The sequence below is a fragment of the Pseudorca crassidens genome, chromosome 15 (assembly GCF_039906515.1).
Source record: "Pseudorca crassidens isolate mPseCra1 chromosome 15, mPseCra1.hap1, whole genome shotgun sequence".
In the NCBI taxonomy this organism is placed as follows: Eukaryota; Metazoa; Chordata; class Mammalia; order Artiodactyla; family Delphinidae; genus Pseudorca; species Pseudorca crassidens.
This window is the reverse complement of record NC_090310.1, coordinates 37,976,736-37,998,836: the sequence shown is the minus strand read 5'-3', so window position 1 is coordinate 37,998,836 and position 22,101 is coordinate 37,976,736. Positions and strand designations below refer to the sequence as shown.

The window sequence follows — 22,101 nt, the reverse complement described above, 5'->3', positions numbered from 1 at the left end:
AAGGCCAAGGACTGAAGTCCATGAAACAGAAAGGCTTTCAAATCTGCTGCCTCTGCATCAGTTTTCTTGGATTCCAGTTCCTACACCTGATGTGGATCTCTGCGCTCCTTGCCGGTCCGTGTGAAGGCAGGTGAGAGCTCCCTGAACCCACAACGGCGAACCCCAAAGAAAGCCTCCCAGGCAGGGCTGCATCTCCAGAGCCGGGAAAGTCGTGGGAAGTCCAACACCTGAGACAAATGATTTCCTGGAAGGCTATTCTCTGCCCTCACCCTTTCTGCCTGGAGACAGCCTATAAATTTCCCTTCATAAAGGCGATCCCTTCCCTCCCAAGAGGAAGGGAACAGCTTAACCACCTGAGAACGCTAATCACCCAAAGGACTGCAGGAGGCTGAGCCTCACAACAAACTCACTAAAATAACCCTCATCCTCCCTTACTTCCCCCATATCTTTACCTTCCCAAATTTAGTTCCCTGTAAGCAGAAACCCTTTTTGTCTTGTCACTTCTCCACAATTTATTGCTCTTTGTTAAAAGGGTAGATAAGCCCCCAGGTCTAGCCTCCAAATGAATAAGAAATAAACATTTTCTCCAGTTAATTTGCCTTTGGTCAGTTTAATTTGTGGGACCCCAGACACTAAACCTAAATGGATAGAGGGAACAGTTTTGGTTTTTTTTTTAAATTTATTTATTTATTTTTGGCTGTGTTGGGTCTTCGTTGCTGCGCACAGGCTTTTCTCTACTTGCGGCGAGCATGGGCTCCTCTTCGTTGCAGTGCGCGGGCTTCGCACTGCGGTGGCTTCTCTTGTTGCAGAGCACGGGCTCTAGGCGCTCGGGGTTCAGTAGTTGTGGCTCGTGGGCTCTGGAGCGCAGGCTCAGTAGTTGTGGCGCACAGGCTTAGTTGCTCCGCAGCATGTGGGATCTTCCCAGACCAGGGCTCAAATCCGTGTCCCCTGCATTGGCAGGCGAATTCTTAACCACTGCGCCACCAGGGAAGCCCGAGGGAATAGTTTTTTCCTCTCTCTCGCATGTAAAAATCCTGACTCCCATGAGCCACCTTCTGGGGAAACTGCACGAGGATGGCTTTGCATGCAGAGCTCAGGACCTGTACTCTCAGGTCAAACATAAGCATGAAAACTGCACCAAGGGACTTTCCTGGTGGTGCAGTGGTTAAGAATCTGTCTGCCAATGCAGGGGACATGGGCTCAATCCATGGTCCAGGAAGATCCCATATGCCACAGAGCAACTAAGCCCGTGTGCCATGACTACTGAGCCTGCACTCTAGAGCCCGCGAGCCACAACTACTGAGCCCACGCGCCACAACCACTGAAGCCCATGCACCCTAGAGCCCACGTGATGCAACTACTGAAGCCCACGCGCTCTAGGGCCTGCATGCCACAACTACCGAAGCCCATATGCCTAGAGCCCGTGCTCCACAAGAGAAGCTACCTCAATGAGAAGCCTGCGCACCACAATGAAAAGTGCCCCCCCTCACCACAACTAGAGAAAGCCCACACACAGCAACGAAGACCCAACACAGCCAAAAACAAAAACAAAAAACAAAACAAAAAAACGTTCTTTAGATCTGAGTGTTATTCTGATTTTTGTGCCTAATCTTATGTTAAGTGAACTTGAACTTGTGGCGGTGGCTTAGGTCATCGCTTCCTTCCTTGTTTGATTTCTGGATTTGTAGAAGGACCCAGAAGATTCACAGAAGGCAGAGAAGAAGCCACAGGCCCTGACTGGGGCTCCTTCCTCCTGCCTGATGCCCAACACCCAGCTCAACTCTGAGCCCGTCCTGGTTTCTCTGGTTTCCTTGCATTCTTTTCACCCAGAAGTGACCCCCCTACACACCCCAATTTGGTTGTTGGCCTCCGAAGGCCTTGACCAGAGACCTGAGACCCTCGCTCTAAGGAGAAGCTACATTGTGAAGAAACCAGGTTGCCCTGAAACAGCTCTGCTCGCCTTCAGGATAAAGTCCCAGAGCTCCTGCGTGGGGCCTTGTCCCCGTCCAGGGGCCCTCCGACTCTTCCCTGGGCCTGCACCTGTGCTGGGCGGGGAGGGGAGCTCATGCTCTGCAATGTCAGCAACCCACCATCACACAGGAGCTTTCAGGTGTGCTGAGCAGGCACCTAGCTGTGCGTGAATGTTCTGGAACGGGGCAAGAGGGCGGCCGGTGAGAGCAGCTTGCCCCGGATAGAGCACAGAGTTCTTTCACTTACGTTCAGTTCTGCTGTCAAAGTTGACTGAGATTCAGGAAAATGGGGAAGGGAAGCTGTCCTCTATTCCTCACCCCCAATTTAAACGAAAATGGTTCGTTTGGGACAGTGAGACCCATGCTGAGGTCCGAGCTTCTCCAAACACCCCAATCGACGTATTCCCTTAAGGTCACGACCAAACCACATGCCCCTGAACCCATGCCCAGAGGCGGCCCGAGTTGACCCCAGCGCCTCAGATCCCACATGATTCTTGGATGCTCAAAATCTATTTGAGCATGTGCTGAAAATGTCAGACAGGAGGACGAGCCAGTTCCCAGTTCCAATGTTGTGGTCCTCCAGGGGAAGACTGGATGTTTCACATTGAAACACTTTGCTTGAATCTTTTTAACAGAAACTTTGTAATAGGGAAGAACAAATCTGACTCCATATTGGATTGTTTCTTTTGCTTTAACCTTTGTATTCTATTGCTTTTGCTACAAGTTAATCACTAAAAGAATGTTGCCTATAGCCTGAAATACACAGGATAGCCCATTCTCAAAGTTCTGACCTTTAAAGGTTTATCACTTTTCCATTCATATAGAGATAAAAAGTTGCAAAACAGAGCATAACATTTATCTTGTTGGAGGTTTATAGGAACGTGACCAGACCTATGCAGACAGCTTTGAGAACAAAGGATTCCAAGAAGTTCGCAACAACTAACCATACGCCCTCTCCTTTTAGTACAAAAGAAGCCTAAATTCTAACTGGGTTCTTTGGGACACTAGTCCACTGTCCTCCTGGTCTGCTGGCTTTCCGGATAAAGTTGCTATTCCTTGCCCCAACAACTCATCTTTCGACTTACTGGCCTGTCATGCGGTGAGCAGTACAACGGACTCGGTAACTTCTTGGAGGATTTTAACTTCTCCCTCAATTTCCAGTCCTGGCCTTAGGCCCACCTGAATGAGTTCTGTCTCACATAAGGACGAGCAGAGGTGGTGGCCACACGAGGCGCTGCTGTTCATTCTGAAACGGTTACACTGACACACTCGAGTCCCACCTCAGGGTAACTGAGGACCTGTGAGGTGGGCGAATCCAGGTGCACCCTGCCTAAAGCAGCTGTGGGGCTGGAAGCCTGACCCGGGGAGCAGGGTGGGCATCACCCAGGAGAGCAGCCCAGCTCCCTGCCTCACCAAAGGAACTCAGCTGCGTCTGCAGCCAGACATGAGACGCAGCACGCAGAAAGGTTGTGCTAAAGTCACAGCTGGTGAAGAGGAAACACTCCTCTGTGACACTCGCTACCTGGAGACAGCACAGACCCCCACAGACTGAGGGCTGTTCCACGAGACACAGCTGCACCTCAGACGCCAATCCAAGTCCCAAGTTGTCACCTGTGCGCCTGACCAACCAGCTGTAAACCAGGGTTTCCATGACCCCCTCCTTGGGTTCCATCTACAATGGAACCCAAGCCATTGTACTATAGCTCACAGAACTCCAGGAAACATGTAACTATGTTTACTGGCTCATTATGTAATAGAGGATGTGATAAAGGACACAGATGCACAGCCAGGTGAAGACGCACTCCGGGCAAGGTCCGGAGGGGTCCCAAGTGCAGGAGCTTCTGTCCCCGTGGAGCTGGGGTGCACCACCCTCCCGCACATGGATGTGTTCCCCAACCTGGATGCTCTCCAAACCTCATACTTTAGAGATTTTTATGGAGGGTCATCACGTGGGCACGATCCACTATTGACTCAATCTCCAGCCCCTTCCCCCTCCCCAGAGGATGGGGGTAGGGCTGAAAGTTCCAGGCTTCTAATCACACCTGGTCTTTCTTGTGACCAGCCCCATCCAGGAGCCCACCAAGAGTCACCTCACTGGAACAAAAGAATTATGAGGGTCTTGGAGTCCTGTGTGAGGAGCCAGGGGGAGAAGAGACCAATATACATATTTTCTATTATTTCACAATGTGTTTCTGTTGAGAGATGCCAGCAGGTCACATGATGTGGCCAGTTCTGGACACAGTGAGGAGAGGGTGCCGGCAGCGGGAGCCGACGCACAGCTACGTGGGCCCCACAGCCGGAAGCAAGCAGTGGGGAAGCCGCTTCCCTCTCCCCGGTCGTAGAGGAGGGATTCAAACCCAAGACAGACTCCTCAAACCCAGGACCACATCTACAGGTGATGAGACTCCAGGCATCTCTCCCTCACCAGGGTGAAGTATGCATACTGAGGTTCATGGTTTGTCTGTTCACCCAGACTCTCTCTACACTGAAAAGGAAGCAGCGGGAACACCCACTGTGCACAAGGCTGGATTCGGGACTTGTGACAATCCTCACAAACAAATATACTCAGGATGGAGGGGGCAACCAGTAGAGAATGAGAACCTCGCCCCCCCAACCCCACCCCCCGCCACCTGCCCCAAGCACAATGCCCTCCCCTGCACGATCTTCCCGTTCAGACCTGGCAGGGCTGCCGGGCGCTCCCTGCGGGGCTGCTGCAACAGGAGACCTGAGAGAGACAAAACCAGGGCTCCCGCTCAGCCAAAGTCGCCCAACACACAGCTGGAGCCCAGCACCATGCAGGAAGATGGTGTTGCCAGGCCTGCCCTGAGGCTGTCTACGTCCTGGGCCCGAAAGTCAGAGCCAGCCCCAAACAGGATGCTTCATTACTTTTTTTAGTTTTTTAAAAAATCGCGGCAAAATTCACACAAGAGTAATTTTTAAAAAGTGAAGGATTCAGTGGCATTTGGCACATTTACGATGTTGTGCGAACCCCACCTTTATCCAGTTCCACATTTCCATCTGCAAAGGAACCCTCCCCACTGAGCCCTCACTGCCATCCCTTCCCCAGCCCTGGCACCCACTATATGTTCTAGCACGGTGACTTTTAAGTTGCAAAATAATTAACAAAAGACAAAGGATGCCCTGAGAGTCTGTCTGCAGGGGTGGGCGCACTGTTCTGGCACCGCCCAGCAGCCGGAGGCGCCTCCTGCAGGGTCCCAGCTTCCCCGTCCAAACACCCTGGTTGTTGCTTCTTCAGGTACAAGCCACACCGAGGATCCATCCACCCTGGCCCTCAGTGGGAGCCAAGCCAGTGGCCCTCTGACCACCACCTGAAACCATGACTGTCACACCCCCTGGGAGCCACCAAGAAGGTGAGGAGGGGACTAGCTTCTGCCTCTGCCAAGCGCCGGCTCTGCTACTGGAAGAGAGTGGCAGTCCCGAATGCTCCTTCGTGCTGAAGGAGCAGTGATGAACTGTGTGCCTGGCAGGGCTCCTCTAAGCAAACCCCACCTCAGCTGTCCTCACCTTTCCTGTCCTTCTGTTTTTTCAGAAAAGCACCAAGTGGAAAGAAAGACAGGATGGGGAAACACCTGAGTTTTCTTCAGTTTCCTTCCTAGAACCAATCCCAGGCGGCCACCTCCTCAGTGACACCAACACGACAGATAAAAACGCGTGCGAGGAAGAGGATCATCCTCAGAGACGTAAGGCAGAGCCAAGGAGCCCACAACCATGCCCACGACCATGCCACAGTGACGGACGGGACGCAGGATGGAGCCCCCCATTGTCCCCTCCACCTGCACGGGCACAAGGGTCCTAACCCACAAGGCCCCCCATCTCTCACTGCACAACTCTCACTGAGACGCCTGGGTCTGCCCTCACACCTCGTTGGGGACCCGCCTCTCCTGCCCTTCAGGGATCCCCATGGACTCGGGGCCCCTCTTCACACTCAGCCAGAGACCGCGCCTCGCACATGGCCAATATGTGCGTGTCTGGCAAAAGGCAAGGCCAGGCAAGTACACCCGGGCCAGGACTCAGCCAGGATTCTTCTAGACTCTTCTATAAGGAGCCGCCAACCCTGCAGGCAGGCCGCCTCCAACCATGTCACCCAGAGATCACATCCATCCGTGTACCTAATGCTGGATTCAAACCAAACAGCAGAGCGGGCACCCTCCTCGGGACGCCGTCCACTTACGTGTCCGGGCTGCCCGCTGGGGGCCACGGGGCCGCTGGTGGAGGTGAGGTCTCGGCAGCCCCAGTCGCTGGCCATTCCAAGACTCTCTGCCGAGAAAGGGGGTGGCAGGCTTTGAGTGGCTGCTGGCTGAGACTTTGGTTAAAAAGACCCCACAGATCAGGGAGAGCAAGCGTGCGCTAGTCTCTAACGGGTCGGCCAGAGCCGCTGTGAGCCGAGCCGACCGCATGGGACCCTGGCGTCTTCCAGAGCAAATCATGAACAACTCCAACAGCAGAAAGTAATGGAAAATTTCAACAGGAAAAGCCACCCTCCCCATTAAAATAAAAAATAGTAAAAGCAGAATTTGCAACTATGCTCATAAGAACAGGAATCCCAAATCAAAAAGCTTTAAGAGGAAGCTCTCGGGAACCCCGGGGAAGGGCCGTGTCTATGCATTTCCCGTCACCGACATGGTTTCTGCCTTTGGGGACTTTATGGGCTCACCTGGCCAAAATTACTACACTCATGGCCCTGGGGTGTCCAGAGGCAGGGCCATGCTGAACCCCATGAAGCCCAGAGCCCCGCCGACCCTCCCAGCCGCCCCCGACCGAGGCTGAGCCCTGCCTGCTCCGGGTGCACCAAGGTACTCACTCTCCACGTGCGCAAAAGCACAGAAGGGGCCCCGAGGGCAGTGCCCAGTCTGTCGCATGTCGTTGCACTTGGTAGACTTGTAGATCTAGGAAATGAAAATAAAACAGCAAATAGAGAGGCTGGACTGGAAACCTGTTTCCGTGGGAGGCCCAGAGCTGGCTGGGCCTGGCCTCCTCCTTCCAGCTGGAGGCCCAGAGCTGGTAATCACAAGGGGGTATCCTGAAAAAGAAGGATGTGGACACCGCACCCCTCGTCCCCACTCCTCCCAGCAGTCCCAGGACGCCCTGTCTGCGCAGGGCCAGTCAGCCTGGGAAACCGTGTGGGCCTGAGGCTGCTCCTGCAGCACCTGTCCTTGAAATCACATATCAGGTCAGCTTGTCCACTTGGCACTTCCTGAAAGATACACCTGGTTCAGTGCCTGGTATACAGCAGGTGGGCAAGAAATGCCTGTTAAGTGACCACGTGCGTCCACTCCATGGCCAGACCCAAGGCTGCTTCACTTGGGTGTGGCCCCGCAGCACAGCCTGCCCAGAAGGGACAGCGGCCTCTAGGCCCCAGACACCCTCATGGGTGCTGCCACCCGCCCCCTTCCCTGCCCGAAACACTGCTCGTTCCCTGTGGCTCTTTGACCATCCCCTGAGCACCTGCACTGAAATTTTAAGGGTCACCAACAGAAGCAATTTCAAAAGGTCTCCAATTCAGAACTCCAAATATCAGGAATCTAAGTGTTGTTTTATGCACGCTTTGAAGCACTGAATCTCTAGACAGAAGAAACTTTTAAGAAATGAAACACCACAGCCTTTCAGACCAGGAGCCCACCCCTCCCTGGAGCCCAGGTGCCCCAGTGGGCACAGCTGGGCGCTCCTTCACCGCAGAGCCTGCTCCCAGACTGGCCCTGATCCTCCTGGTCCCAGTGCTCTGATGCTCTCCCATTGGTCCAGGGGCTTTGTGTGCTTGTTCGTTTTTAACACAAATCCGAGTGTGCAGCAAAGGGTTAACTCCATGGCTTCCCTGTCCATACCCGCATGCCCCAAAGGAAGGACTGGCTTTGATGGGCTCAGGGAGGTGATGTCTGAGTCCCTGGAATGTCCTGCCTGGTCGGGTCTCTGTTTACCTAGGGCCCTGGGCCATGCCACATGGTGACTTAAGGTGGGCCTGGGCCACGCAGCATTGGCTCAGCCTCTGCAGGGGCCAGAGACTGAGGTTAGCCACGTCTGCTGACCGACCCCCAGTAAAAACCCTAGATGCCAAGGCTTGGGTGACTTCCCAGCTGGCAGCACTGTGAGTATGGCCACAAATACGGCCACACACGGTGGCTAGGAGAAGGACACACCGTCCACAGTGCGTGCCTGGTCTCCCCAGGACCCGCCCCTGTGGCCTTGATCCTTTGCTGATTTTAATCGCATTCTTTCCGTGTAAAGAACCATAGGTGCTCAGCCCTGCGAGTCCTTTGAGCCCGTCCCTGGACCGAGGGTGCTCCCGTACCTCGGGGTGGAACTGCTGCTCTGTGCGCGAGTGGCAGTACTGACAGCTGTCCCCGCTCTCGCACCTGGAGGGCTCGCCCCACTCGTCACCGTGCTTCACGCTGGGGCAGGGGGTGGACCTGGGGGACAAGGAGGAGTCAGCGGAGGATGGATGTCCTCCCCACATGCCCTGGGGCGTCAGGCTGTCCGCACAGTGCTGAGCACACGTGCACCACCAGGGGACATGGGTGCCAGCCCCGGAAGCACTGGCCCCTTCCTCACCAGGACAGGCAAAAAAAAAAAGCAGGGCAGGGATTTCCCTGGCCGTCCAGTGGTTAGGACTCTGCGCTTCCACTGCAGGGGGCGTGGGTTCGATCCCTGGTCAGGGAACTAAGATTCCACATGCCGCAGAGGGCGGCCAAAAAAAAAAAAAAATAAATAAATAAAAAGGAGTGCAGGTGCCTGGTGGAACCCAGAAGGCATTCAGGAGCCCGTTTTCATTTTCCACAAAATGTGAAGTGAGTGAGTCAGAGCCACCGATGCCACTGTGACAAGCACCTCGGAGACGCAGCCAGGCCTCCTGTAGCAGGAGGAGACCAGGCCCAGCCCCCGCCCAGCCCACCAGGGGACCACACTCTGTCTCCCCGTGAAACTATTTCAAAATTGAACCTGAGACTTTGGTCCTACAATATGAAAACCCTACCCAATACCCTCTATTCTTCAGGTACTTCCTGACAGCTTTATTGTATTGGATTTATTTAAAAAATTATCATCTGTGGGAAATAAAACTTTTATTTTTTACGATTTTCCATCCCTTTGATACACAGTAAATTCACTTCACCTTCTCAAGATGACATCGGGTGACTAAAAGCCAAAGGTTCTCTGTCCCTCAACTGAAACTACTCAGAACAGTGACTGTCATAAAAACAACTTTATCTGAAAGTGAGGGCTCTCGGGCAGGTGAGGTGGCATCCAATTATTAGAGAGAGGCTCTTTGCTCCAAGAACAAGCTCTACACAGAGCTCGGGACCCAAGGGAGGAGCGAGGTGAGGGCCAAGGTGCCCAGGCACCGCTGGGGTTCTGTGTCCCCAGTCCGCCACCCCGCTCAGTGCCAGGTCCATCCAACAAGTTGGCAAACCCAAGGCTAAGCTGGGCACCAAGGTGAGGGCAGCTGGAGTGAGGAGGAGACGGCCTAGGAAGAGACCAGGACTGCCAGGTGCATGAAACCAGATGAGGCCCAAACCCACCACCCCGAGGACATCAGTCCCCCGGAGAGGGTGAAGTTAGGCTGTGGGCACTGGGACTCTCAGCCTCGCAAGGGCCAGTTCCTTGCCAGTAGGTGCTATTGCTGGCAGGGACACACAGGTCACAGGAGGGAGGCCGGGGGAGGGGGGGAAATGGAGGAGCCACGCCCTGACCGCACCTGCCGGCTGGCTGGACACCAGAGCCTCTGGGGAGAGTGAAGGGAGCAGAGGGGTGGCTGCCTAAACTAGAGCCTCGAGCCAACGTGAGTGTGAACAGAGGGGACCACCGGGCTGGGCCCACACCAGAGAAGTCGGCCAGGGCCCTGCGGCGCCCGTGGCCCAGGCTCACCTGTACTGGAACCTCCGGGGGTCCCGCCGCCGGTCCCTGCTATTGTGGAAGTGCGGGCATGCGTAGCCCTGGCGGCACAGGCGCGGCGGCTTGGGGCACTGCTCTGTCTTGTAGCTGCCTAGCACGAAGTTGGTATCTGAAAAACAGGGGTCCACACGGAAACGTGCACACGTGTGCTCACGGCAGCCACACAGCCAAAAGGTGTCCATCAGCAGATGATGGGTAAACGCCATGTGGCCCAGCCATGTGGTGGAGCATCACTCGGCCATGAAGAGGAGTGAAGCACTGACACGTGCTACAACGTGGATGAGACTTTAACAATCTGAACACACAATGCTCAGTGAGAGAAGCAGACACAGAAGGCACATGTTGTATGATTCTACTTATAGGAAACATCCAAAACAGGCAAATCCATAGACAGAAAGTAGATTAGTGGGTATCAGGGGCTGGGGCTTCCTTGGGGAGACTAGATAGAGTTTTAGAACCAGATAAAAGTGATGGGTGCACAACACTGTGAACATACTAAAAACCTCTGAAATACACTTTAAAATGGCTCATTTTACACCCAATAAAGTACCATACAAATTTAAAAAATAAATAAATAAAAATAAATTAAATGGCTCATTTTAACCCCAAGGTAAATGATGGGCGCTGGGTGATGCTGACATGTCAATGCAGGCTCTCAGCTGTGACAAACATCCCACTGCAGGGGGGCTGCCGTGTGTACGGAGGTACCAGGTATGTGAGGACTCCCTGAACTTTCCACAATGTGGAACCTAAAACTGCTCTAAAAAAAATAAAGTCTATTTTTTAAGTAGTTAATTTCATGTTACCTGAATTTTATCTCAAAGCAAAAATAAACACAAAAACCACCAGGGGTCATTTAAAAGCAGTAATGGATGAAAGGAGATTCTTGAAAATCATACCCATTCTTGGGTTGGTTAATAACTGACCCTCCCCATTTTTTTTTTTTTTTTAAACAAAGGACATTGTTTTTAATTACACTTGCCCAGGGGGGCTGACCCTCAAGGCATGGAGGGGAAGACAGTGGAGGGAGGCTGTGTTGCCGGGCCAACCCCGGGAGCCACACCCAGGACACGCTTCCACACCCACATTTAATGGCACCACCCCCCACACACCAAACTCAGTTCCAAATAACTGATAAAATGACAAGGGACGTGAACCACACAGCAGGGCACAGAGAGGACAAAAGGAGTTTAAACAGAAAAGACGATTTTAAGAAAATAAAAATTGTAAGACATTTGTTCACAAGCATTGACAGAGGACCTCCAACAGACATGAGGTCCTGCGCTGAGTGGCATGAACCACAAAGAAGTGAGAGGCGTGGCAGTGCCTATGAGTCACAAGGGCTCCGGGACGCCCTTTAGTGGGTGACGGATGAGCGGTCCTCCCAGATGTGGAGAATTATTCAGCAATAAGAAGAAAGGTGCTAAGATAATATGAGAAAAAAAAAGAAGAAAGGTGCTACCAAGCCCCAAAGAGACACAGGGAGCCCTGAATGCACAGCACTAAGTGCAAAGGCTACACACTGTGTGATCCCAACTGTAAGACAAAACAATGGGCGAAAGATCAGTGGCCACCAGCAGTGGAGCAGAGAGGACCTTAGGGCAGTGACACTACCTGCATGACATCATAATGGAGGATCCGTGTCTTTACACATTTGCCCAAACCCGGAGAATGCACAATGCAGGGGTAAACTGTGCTGTTAATTAATAATCATGTATCAATATTGGTTGTCAATTCTAACAAATGTTACCTCATCAACACAAGACATTCATGATGTGTAATTTTTTTGTTAACCGAAAACTTCCCTAAAAAATAAAATCTACTAATTAAAAATCCAAACCATGGGCGCTGAGGGTTAGTTACCCGGCCAGACCCGACCCAGCGCCTCCTCCCACCTTCCCTTCCTCAAGCTCAGCCCACCTGACAGTGACAAGAGAGGACCTGTACCCCCACCTGCACCACAAGCCAGAGCTCACAGGTGGAGCCTGTGGTCCAGGACCAGGGAGACCGAGGGGCTGCAACAAGAGAAGGACAAGCCCCGAGGCAGGGAGCTGTGGGCGCAGCCCTCCCTCTGTGCAATCCTCTCCCCAGAGGGACATGGCGATGCTGGGACCCCCATATATGCTGTGGGTCCAGGCCCCCCACACCACAGGCGCGATGGAAGGCTAGGATCCTCAGCGCTCCTGCAGGGCCCGGCCTGAGGCCTGGGCATCAGGAAGGCCTGGGCAGTCACCTTTGTTAATTCGTCCCTGGGCCCAGGGTGGCATAGGATTCGGCGGGTGGGGGAAAGACCCTTGTAGGGAATTCATCACTGAAGTAAGCGCAGCCTTGAAGCGTTTACGTGCGTGAGAGCAAAGCCAGTCCAAGGAGACATGGCATTACTGAGGGGGTTTCTCTTAAAACCGCACCACCCTCGGGAAACATCCAAACAGGCAGCTCCACGGAGACACAGCCAGGCTAGTGGGTGCCAGGGCTGGGAAGGGGAGACCACTGATGGGCACGGGTTTCTGTCCGAGGTGATGGAAATGTTCTGGAACCAGACAGAGTTGATGGTTGCCCAACACTGTGGTGCACCAAATGCCACAGACCTGTGACTTTCAGATGGTTAAAATGGCACATTTACATGATGGGTATTTTACAATTAAGCAAACCTCACTGCCCATAGCCATCATCTGTGGAGGCTGCTGGGGACCAGGCTGGCTCTGGGACCAGACACCTAGCAGGAGCTGTGCCAGCCGTGCAGGCCCCTCCCCCAGAGCAGCCTGGGGACCAGATGGGCTGCTGGAGGGGCTGAGGGTAATGTGCTCGAATGGAACCTTGGTCTCCCCTCCTGACCTGTAAAGGGGGCGACGAGGTCCACCATGCAGGCATTCTACAGACAGAGGTGAGCCCCCCGCCCCAGCAGCGGCTGCAGGGTTACCTTGCCACCGGGGGTCCTCGCCCAGGATCTTCTCCATCAGGGCCTGGCTGGCCAAGACCCCAGGCTGCAGGTCAGGGACGCCATCCCCAGCACTGAGCTGGCCGTTCTGCAGGGCTTCCTGGGCCTGCAGCTCCCTGCAACCAAACGGCACGTGGTCACGGTGCTGCAGCCTGTCCGAAGCCTCCAACAGTGAGATAGCCACCGGCTTCTGTCACTTTATGAAGCCGCCTACGTGAGGGTTCAGGACGTGCAGCCCACAGCCTTGGGGCCCCCGTTCCAGGATGACAGTCTTGGCCCAAATCCCAAGAGCCTCAGAGCCGAGCGTGCGAGACGCCACAAGCTCCCTCGGGTCCGGGTCAGGAGGGAGGAGAAGGGTCACTTTCTCATTAGCAGTAAAATCAAGGCTCAGAAAGAGCTGCTTGAGGCAAGCAATGCCCGAAACACAGGGAGGAGAGTGGCTCCCGGCAGGACGGCCACTCACCTGATGTCACACACGGGCGGCCGCAGGTCCAGGGGGCCGTGCGCGAAGGCGCAGTGCAGCCCGTTCTTCACGCAGTGGCCCCGGGCATCTGTCTCATGGATGCATGTGCCCGTCTTATAGTAGCGCAGGTGATACTTGCGCTCCGTGTCCCCGGTCGTCCGGTGCAGGTACGGACATCTGGGAAGCAGAAGACGACATGCACCGTCTGGGCCCTGGGGCCACCACGGTGTCAACCTGCTCCCAGCAACTGGTTCTTGTCTCCTTTTCCCAAACACCTGCTCTAGTCGGAGGATGAACAGCACTGGACAGAGCACCCGTCCCTGCTCCAGACCCTCCCCCACGGCACTCAGACCCCCACAAATCCCTCAATTACACATGGGAGAAAAATACAACACCCAAGTTACCCGAAAATCACCCTTCATAATTTTTTGAATAAAGTGGAAAACAAAGTTCCCCCATCAAGTAAGGGGCTGGCGGCCTCTCCCATCCCCCGTCCAGGTCCTTTCAGGGACCCCTCGAGGGAGGTGGAGGAGACTGGAAGGGCTGGAGAAGGACGCTGCGGGGAGACAGGCTGGGGAGAAGCAGCTGGGGGGAGGCACGGATGGGGCAGCATCCCACAGGCCACACAAAGGCCCAGAGCCACGCACTTCCAGGGAGAGCCACACGCGGCTCCCTGAGCAGCAAGGGTTAGGGTTAGGGTAAGGGCTCCCGCTGCAGGGATGTGGCAGCGGCAGAGGTGGCAGTGGCAGAGGTGGCATGGACGGTTCCAGAAGACATGGGGCAGGGCACTGAGCCCGCCTCAAGGTCAGTCCCTCCAGACAAGAGCCAGAGACCCAGAAGAAAGAGAGGGGATACGCAGAGAACTCTGAGCAGCCCCGGAGTGGCCCAAGGCCAAGGCAGAGCCATGGCTGCAAGTCCCCAGATCTAAAAACAAGGGCATCACCCCCAGAGATGGCTGGGGAGCACTGTGTGGGGCTTGGGAAAGGTCCACTCCCACCTCGCTGCCTTGCAGGCTGTGGACCTGGGTGCTGGGAGCACCTGTGGGGGTGGGGGGCTCCCCATGCAGAGCACAGATGGATGGACAAGACCAAAAGTAAAAGAAAAAACGACTTAGGGACCAACCAGTTTAAACCCCCATCTGGTAAGATGAAGAAACAGAGGCTCAGAGTTCGGACAGCTCACCCCAGACCTTAAGGAACACCTTGGGTGTGCAGGCCATGAGAGCAGGACAGAGAGGACGCCATGCCCCGGCAAGTCCCCGGGTCCCCTGGAGCCAACCAAGCAAAAGGCAAATGCTGTGGGCCCAGAAGATCCAGATGCACTCCCGGAAGAGCTGGGGTCTCGAAGATACATGTGCCCCCACGATCACAGCAGCACGAGTCACAAGAGCTTAAAGCTGGAAATAACCCGAGTGTCCACCAGCTGATGGATGGATGAACAAAAACATGGTCCATCCAGACAGTGGAATGAGCACTGGTACAGGCTACAACAGGGATGAACCTTGAAAACATTCTGTTAAGTGAAAGAAGCCAGACACAAAAGGACAAATACTGTGTGGGTCCATTCCCATGAGGTCCCTAAAGCAGTCAAATTCATAGCAACAGAAAGTAGAGAGTGGGGGTAGGATAGGGAGGGTGGGAGGGAGGGAGATGCAAGAGGGAAGAGATATGGGGACATATGTATATGTATAACTGATCCACTTTGTTATAAAGCAGAAACTGACACACCATTGTAAAGCAATTATCCTCTAATAAAGATGTTTTAAAAAAAAGAAAGAAAAAAAGAAAGAAAAAAAATATATATCATGTACTACCTAAATCTTTTTATAGCATGCTGATGAAACAGAGAATAATATATTACTGTTTCAAAGAACGTGTTTGAAAACAATTATACTAAGCATTTTCTCATTTTTATTAAGTCAATAAATATGTATTAAATATGTGAGTATAATAAACAGAATAAAGAAAACAAACAAACAAAAAAAGAAAGTAGAGGGTGGGTGCCAGGGGCTGGGGGAGGGAGAGGGGGAGTGAGTGTGTAATGGGACAAAATTTCTGTCTGGAAGGAAGAATCTGGAAATAGATGGAGGTCATGGTTGTACAACTTTGTGAATGTAATTAATGCCACTGAATTGCACATTTAAAAATGGTTAAGTGCACCACAACTACTGAGCCTGCGCTCTAGAGCCTGTGAGCCACAACTACTGAGCCCATGTGCCACAACTACTGAAGCCTGCATGCCTAGAGCCCATGCTCCGCAACAAGAGAAGTCACCGCAGTGAGAAGCCCCCGCTCGCCAGAACTAGTGAAAGCCTGCACGCAGCAACGAAGACGCAACGCAGCCAAAAATAAATTAATTAATTAATTTAAAAGATGGTTAAAATGGCAAACTTTATGAATGTTATCACAACTTTAAACAAAGCCCATTGGAGACAGAGAAGAGAGAGATGGTCTCTATGTTTGTGTTGAAATACACCACACTTACAGGGAAGTGTGTCACAGGTCATACCTGGATGGCCTGTGGCATTTCACAAACTGACACCTGAGTGACAGCACCCAGTTCAAGAGGACAGAACACAGCCAGCCCCTCGGGCCCCTCACATGGGCACAAGGTGGAGGTGATGACCACACTCTCTTGTGAGTGGCGGGAACTGAAAATGAGGCAATTCCTCCAATTAACTCTGCACAAACACTTCTGGGGCAATCCCAGCTGTCGTTGCCAATCACCAAAGATCCGTGAGAAAAAGGAAAAGCAGAAGATGGAGAAAGCAGTTTAGGAGACTAGCTGGTCCCCACCTTGTGAAAAGAGAAAAGAAAAAACTTAAAGAATTATGACTGCATTACATACAGACAAGAAAAAGGAAACACTGCCTGTGCAGACAGTGCTCTCTGTGCCCAAATAGGAGCTGTCTCCTTCGTGTGCTTAAAGATAAGTTCCAAGGAACATTTTCAGGACGTGTGAGTGAAATGGTCAAATATCTGCTTAGGATTTTTACTCTATTAGGTACTGACGCAGCCTTGATTAAAATCCCTCACTGTAGAGTTACATCTTACATTTTGAGCTCCTCCAAGAGCTCCTGTGCATCTCCTCACAAGCACTGGTGTGTAACTCAGTCTCTGGGTCCCCAGAGAGGTGAGGCTGTCATGGAGCAGTCTCTGCCACACCAAGGAACCTGTTCTAGAACAAGGAACCCCCTCCCACTTTTCACATTAATATATAGACTAATATCACTAACAAAGAATGTGTAGAAATAGAGACGCCAGGAACTCACAGAACAATGGGCTAGAGAAATAAACAAGGAACTTATAAAAGAGAAAATGCAAAGGGTCTCGACCACTGAGAGGCACTCATCTTGCTTCTGATAAGAGAAATACACCTGGAGGCCCACCTGTTCCCGGGCAAAACCCCAGGAGCAGGGCTATAGTAAACCAACACTGCTGCTGGCAAGAACGCCAAGTGAAAGGCATCAAGAGGATAGGTGCCATTACCCTCTGTCCCAGCAATCCCCAAAGACAGACTGGCACACAGAGGTAAAAAGAAGTTTTGTTCGTAATCACCAAAGGCTGGAGACAACCGAGTTGTGGGATAAACTTCAAGGGAGCTCAGCGTGGCTTGGAGGAATGGGCAGTCTGTGTGGACGGCTTTGGAGGGGGCACCACGTGGTACCGTGAGGGAAAAGCACTAAGAAGAGGGAGTGCAGGACTTCCCTCGTGGCACAGTGGTTAAGAATCCGCCTGCCAATGTAGGGGACATGGGTTTGAGCCCTGGTCTGGGAATATCCCACATGCTGTGGAGCAACTAAGTCCATGTGCCACAACTACTGAGCCTGCGCTCTAGAGCCCGTGAGCCACAACTACTGAGCCCACATGGCATAACTACTGAAGCCCACGCGCCTAGAGCCCATGCTCCGCAACAAGAGAAGCCACCGCAATGAGAAGCCCGCACACCACAACGAAGAGTAGTCTTCGCTCGCCGCAACTGGAGAAAGCCCGCGTGCAGCAACAAAGACCCAACACAGCCAAAAATAAAATAAATAAATAAATAAATAAATTTATTAAAAAAATAAAGAAAAGGGAGTGTCGCACCCTGTGGTTTACATCGGAAGGTGGGGGAGGGGAACAAGAATACAGATACGTCTGCTTATATCAAAAATTATGGAAGGAGGAGCTATTGTTTCATGGGGACAGAGTTTCAGTTTGAAGATGGAAAAGTTCTGGAGGTGGATGATGGTGATGGCTGCACAACACTGCAAATAAACTTAACTCCACTAAACTGTACAATTAAAAAAGCTAAGATGATAAATTTAATGTTATGTATGTTTTACTACAATAAAAAATAAAATAAAATGACTTTAATAGGAAAATGGTCATTTTGCAAAAACAGTTCCAATCTTCAGAAACACTCACAATCTACTATAAGTTAAAGCAAAAGAATTCCAGAGTCTGGGGAGAAGGGGACCAGCACATCAGAGCTGAGGCACTGCCTGTTGGTTTATCTACAGAACCCAGTCCGCATAGCCGTGCTGAAGCAGGACCACACGGACCACAGGCATCGCCAATGCGCTAACTGCAGGGTGTGGCAAAGGCTGCGTGCACCCCCACAGCTCAGGGGAGTGAATGTGGTGGGTGACACCTCCCCCATTTCCTCATGTTCCCTAATGGTCCCTCAGGTCAGCTCTAAGCATCATTTTGTTTCCTTGCCAGTACCATCACTGGGGCAACCAGAGCCCGGCCAAGGTTCCCCCTCTCGCCAGCACTGAGCACCGAACAGGCAGTATTATTTCACTAGGGGCATGTCACCTCTGCGTATTACATGACTTCAAAGCATAAGCTAAGATTAAAATATTGGAGGACATTTAATGAAAAGAAAATGGCTTCACCTAAGAACATCTAAGAGGCAAAAGGGAAAACCTTAGAGAAAACACAATGGCAGAACGTAGACCCTCACTGAAGCGGGGAAGAGGCTGGTGGGAACCCCAGGGGTCAGCCCAATACCACGTGCAGATGCTTCCTCACCACAGGAGTTCACTCATCCATCCGGGGGGGGCCACTGACAGCCCTGTAGCACCTGTAATGTGATTCAGTTCCACAGCCCGCCAAATTCAGGGTGGCACCTGTGGTTCTCAAAACCATCCATGACAATTAGTGACCCAATCAGTGTAAATAAAACAAGGCTCCATGGATGGTGTGATGCAGCAGTACATGCCAGACACAGGTCTGCCATGATGCTCTGGAACCACTGAAACTAGGAGGGAGGGGTAAAGAGGAACATGGCAGGGGCTTGAGGCTGCTGTCTGTGTTTCCAGGAGAGCCAGAAATCATCCCCTTCCTTCCTGAAACTCACCCAAAACAAAGGTGGACCCACAAACTCAGTTCCACTATACATCAACATCGGTCAGCAAGCCAGGCTGGAGCGCATCACAACCACCTGGATGGTCTGCTAACCCCAGACCATCTGATCTCGGCGGAAACCTTGGGTAGAAACTGCTGGCAAGTTCCCAGGTGATGCTGCTGCTGCTGATCTGGGGGCCGCAGTGGGAGAACCACTGGGCTGAGACGGACACTCAAGCACAACATGATGCTCTCCTAGTCCTCAGGGAGCTCAGGCATAGGTGGGGACCAGAATACAGCACAGAAAAAACTGAGGTGTGAACTGGACCAGAACCGAGCAGCGGATATGGAAAATGAGTGGGAGCAGAAAAATGGGAAAAGGAAGACCTGTGTGCCACAGACAACTGGGGATGGCGAAAAGGTGGGGCTTGTGGGGAGAAGCTTGAGTGTCCCCCTCTTCTGTGACACTAGGGGTGGGGGGTTGCCAGTTAACCCCATGTGGACCACACACCCATCCATTCAGCCCGGCACCCCCAGCCTCTGGCTTCCAAGGGCTGCCCTGGACTCTCGAGCCAGGCCAGCGACCCCTCATTAATCCCTAACATGGACCATCAGCTTGGCAACAAGTCCACCTCCCTCCTCTGTGCCCAAAAAGCTGCCACCCTCTCCGAGGAACCTGTCTCTGCTGAGGCCGTCTCCCCACTAGCCTCCAAGGAGCACCAGAGCTCCCTGTGCCAGTCGCTCCCTCCCAGTCACCTCCTCATCCCTGGCCCTTCAATCAAAGCAGGAGGGCCTGAAATGCTACAATCACTCTCACATTCTTCTGCTTCTTCTACATACTGGTCTCTGACAGGTCCAACTCAGTCACCTAATTGTAATTTCTTTCCTTAAGTTGGCTGATTTGTAAAGCCTGTGTCTTCCTCTAGACTGTTAAGTAGCTCCCTGACTCCTAAATATTATGTTCTAACGTGGCCTGCCCTTGGCTTTCACCTCACCCCGAATGCCCAAGCAGAGTTCACTTATATGGTCAGTTTAAACAGCAACAGCTTATAACCATCCTGAAGTGAACGGACTTTCACCTAAGCCTTAGGTCCTAGGATACCTGACTTTTTAAAATTAAACATTGCAGGAGCATCTCTCAACAGACAAGTCAGACTAAGGACAAGTATGACACAGCAGGCACAGCAAGACTTGGGCATATAGAAAAGTTTCTGTACATCAGCAAGCTCCCACAGTGCCCAAATTCACGGCTGGGAGGTCCCAGGCAACGTGCAGAGAGGAGGGAGGGAGCTGTGGGGAAAAATGCTGGGCCTGCCAGGTGAAAACATGGTAGGGAGCCCTACCAACAACAAGACAGATCTCTAGAGCCAATCTGGAAAGTTATAGCACAGTAATGGGGCAGGCTCACGTCTTATTAAAACCAAGAAAACCTATCAAATGTGGGGTCTGGAGGGCCGCCTCCAGGGACTGCCTGCTTGTGGGAGAAGGAGGGTTATCAGAAAAGAGGATGGTCACTTTGTACTCTGTATAGTTGGGGACTGCTTGTATTGTCTGCCAATGAAAATGTTCCCCTGGAGGGGCCCCTCAGACCCCTGGAAGGGCCTTTGCTTTTTATGCGTCAGAACCTACCTCTGTAAACGCACCTGACATGCATTTACAAGCACAAAACGGACACATGGTCTCCTGGGAGCGGAAGCACACCTAGGTTACAGGTGGGAAGACCCGCCCTGACGGTCTATGGTCCAGCGCAGCAAACAGGACTAGCTGGGGGCTGGGTCTGTCCCCACCCACTGCCTCTCTCAGAGTAGATTTCAGGATGTGGCTGGACCGCGACAAACCTCCGGCCAAGCTTCGCTCCGGCAAGCAAGCGTCGTTTTCTTCAAAATCCCAGCCTGAGAAATACCTGCGACGGATCCGCACGGGTGGGAACAGCGACCCTGTGGGGTGGGCCGGCCCTCAAGCTCGGAGGCAGCGCCCGCTCAGCCGACTCGCTCTTGGCCGACTACAGAGGGCGCGTAGCGAGCTGCAGACCCAGGCGGTCCAGCCGCGCCGCGGGGAGGCCAGTTCCCACGGGGGCGGGGCGGGGCTCACGTGACCTGGACGGCCAATCGAGGCCCGCGCCGGGGAAGGGGCGTGCCCGCCAGAACAAAGGGCGCCGCGAGAGGGAGGACCTGGGGCGCTAGCACTGAGGGGCCTTCCCGGCCACAGGGTGCCCGCTGGCGGAGGGTGACAGCGGGGTGGGGTGGTGGGGGGATGTGGCGGACGGGGAGGGGCCACGGAAGGAGGGGTGACAGAGAGAGGGGGAGGGTGACTGCGCACGGAGTAAAAGGGGTGACAGAGGGGGTGCCCATGGGGAGGAGGAGATGAGGGGGCTACCCAGAGATGACAGCTGGAGTACTCACAGGGGGTGGAGGTGACAGATGGGGAGGGGTCACTGGGAGGAGGATGACAGTGAGAGGGGAAGGGTGACGGACTACCCGCTAATGAAAAGGGGTGACAGCGGGGGTGTGACAGCGGGGGAGGAGTGCCTGCAAATGAAAAGGGGTGACAGAAGGGGAGGGGGCCCCAGGAGGAGAGGTGACAGCAAGGGGGGAGAATGACCACCTGCCTAGGACAGGAGTTGACATCACAGGGGTGCCAACCCTCTTGGGGGTCCCACCCTCCTGGCCACGGCTCAGCCCCACAGCGCCCCCATCAAGCTCCAAGAACTTGTGCTTATGTCACCTGATATTGGCTGAAGGGTCTTTGGTCTCTGATACATATTCATGATTTACAATAACAGGTTGGTAGTACATATGCCCAAAATAGACATTTCAAGAACCAATGAACTGAAATAAAAGGAAAGCCCTTTCCTTGCTCTGAAAAGTAGTATCTATTTACAGATTCCATGGCAACGCTGCACGAGCTAGAATATGTAATTCAACAGGACAAACTCTGGGAAAGTCTATCTCCCGTGGAATGAGTGGTAATTACTAAGGAGAGATTCTCAGGGGAGATGTCTGGCCTGTCAAACACTTCCTATGGGACTGAAGCAAGTCATGTCTTGTGCTCACTAAAAGTCACAAACAAAATCTTTAATAAGACACATGTACTTTCATACTGTGTGTACATGTACACAGGATGCACCCAAAACAGTATCAAACAACCATCTTAGTCCCATTCTTCTTCTCAATGATAACCTGCTAACCTGCATGCTATCTGGACTATATGTTAATTTTTTTTTTTTTGGCTGCACCATGCGGCTTGTGGGATCTTAGCTCCCTTACCAGGGACTGAACCTGGGCCCTCGGCAGTGAAAGCCCGGAGTCGTAACCACTGGACCGCCAGGGAATTCCCCATGTTAATGTTTTTGCAATAAATAATTGTAATATTTAACTAATATTTGAGTCCAGCTTAAAATGACCATCCACAGGTAGGTGTCCACTGCAGCACTCTTCATTCCGTAGGAACTGGACCCCACCCTGGATATCCAGCAATGGGGCCAAATCCATACCA

General features: G+C 52.8%; 1 protein-coding gene across 11 annotated transcripts in view; it reads right to left on the bottom strand.

Moving 5' to 3' along the window:
- The window catches only part of UNKL (unk like zinc finger), a 45,107-nt gene that overhangs the window by 19,435 nt on the left and 3,571 nt on the right, over positions 1-22,101 (bottom strand). For 8 of the 11 annotated variants that reach the window (XM_067707128.1, XM_067707127.1, XM_067707130.1 and 5 more), the window contains 6 exons: positions 13,277-13,453; positions 12,796-12,929; positions 9,849-9,984; positions 8,278-8,395; positions 6,793-6,877; positions 6,163-6,248 (listed from right to left, as the gene is read on the bottom strand). In XM_067707128.1, coding sequence (XP_067563229.1) covers positions 6,163-6,248; positions 6,793-6,877; positions 8,278-8,395; positions 9,849-9,984; positions 12,796-12,929; positions 13,277-13,453 — 736 coding nt within the window. The other 3 variants (XM_067707133.1, XM_067707134.1, XM_067707132.1) reach the window with 3 other exon arrangements.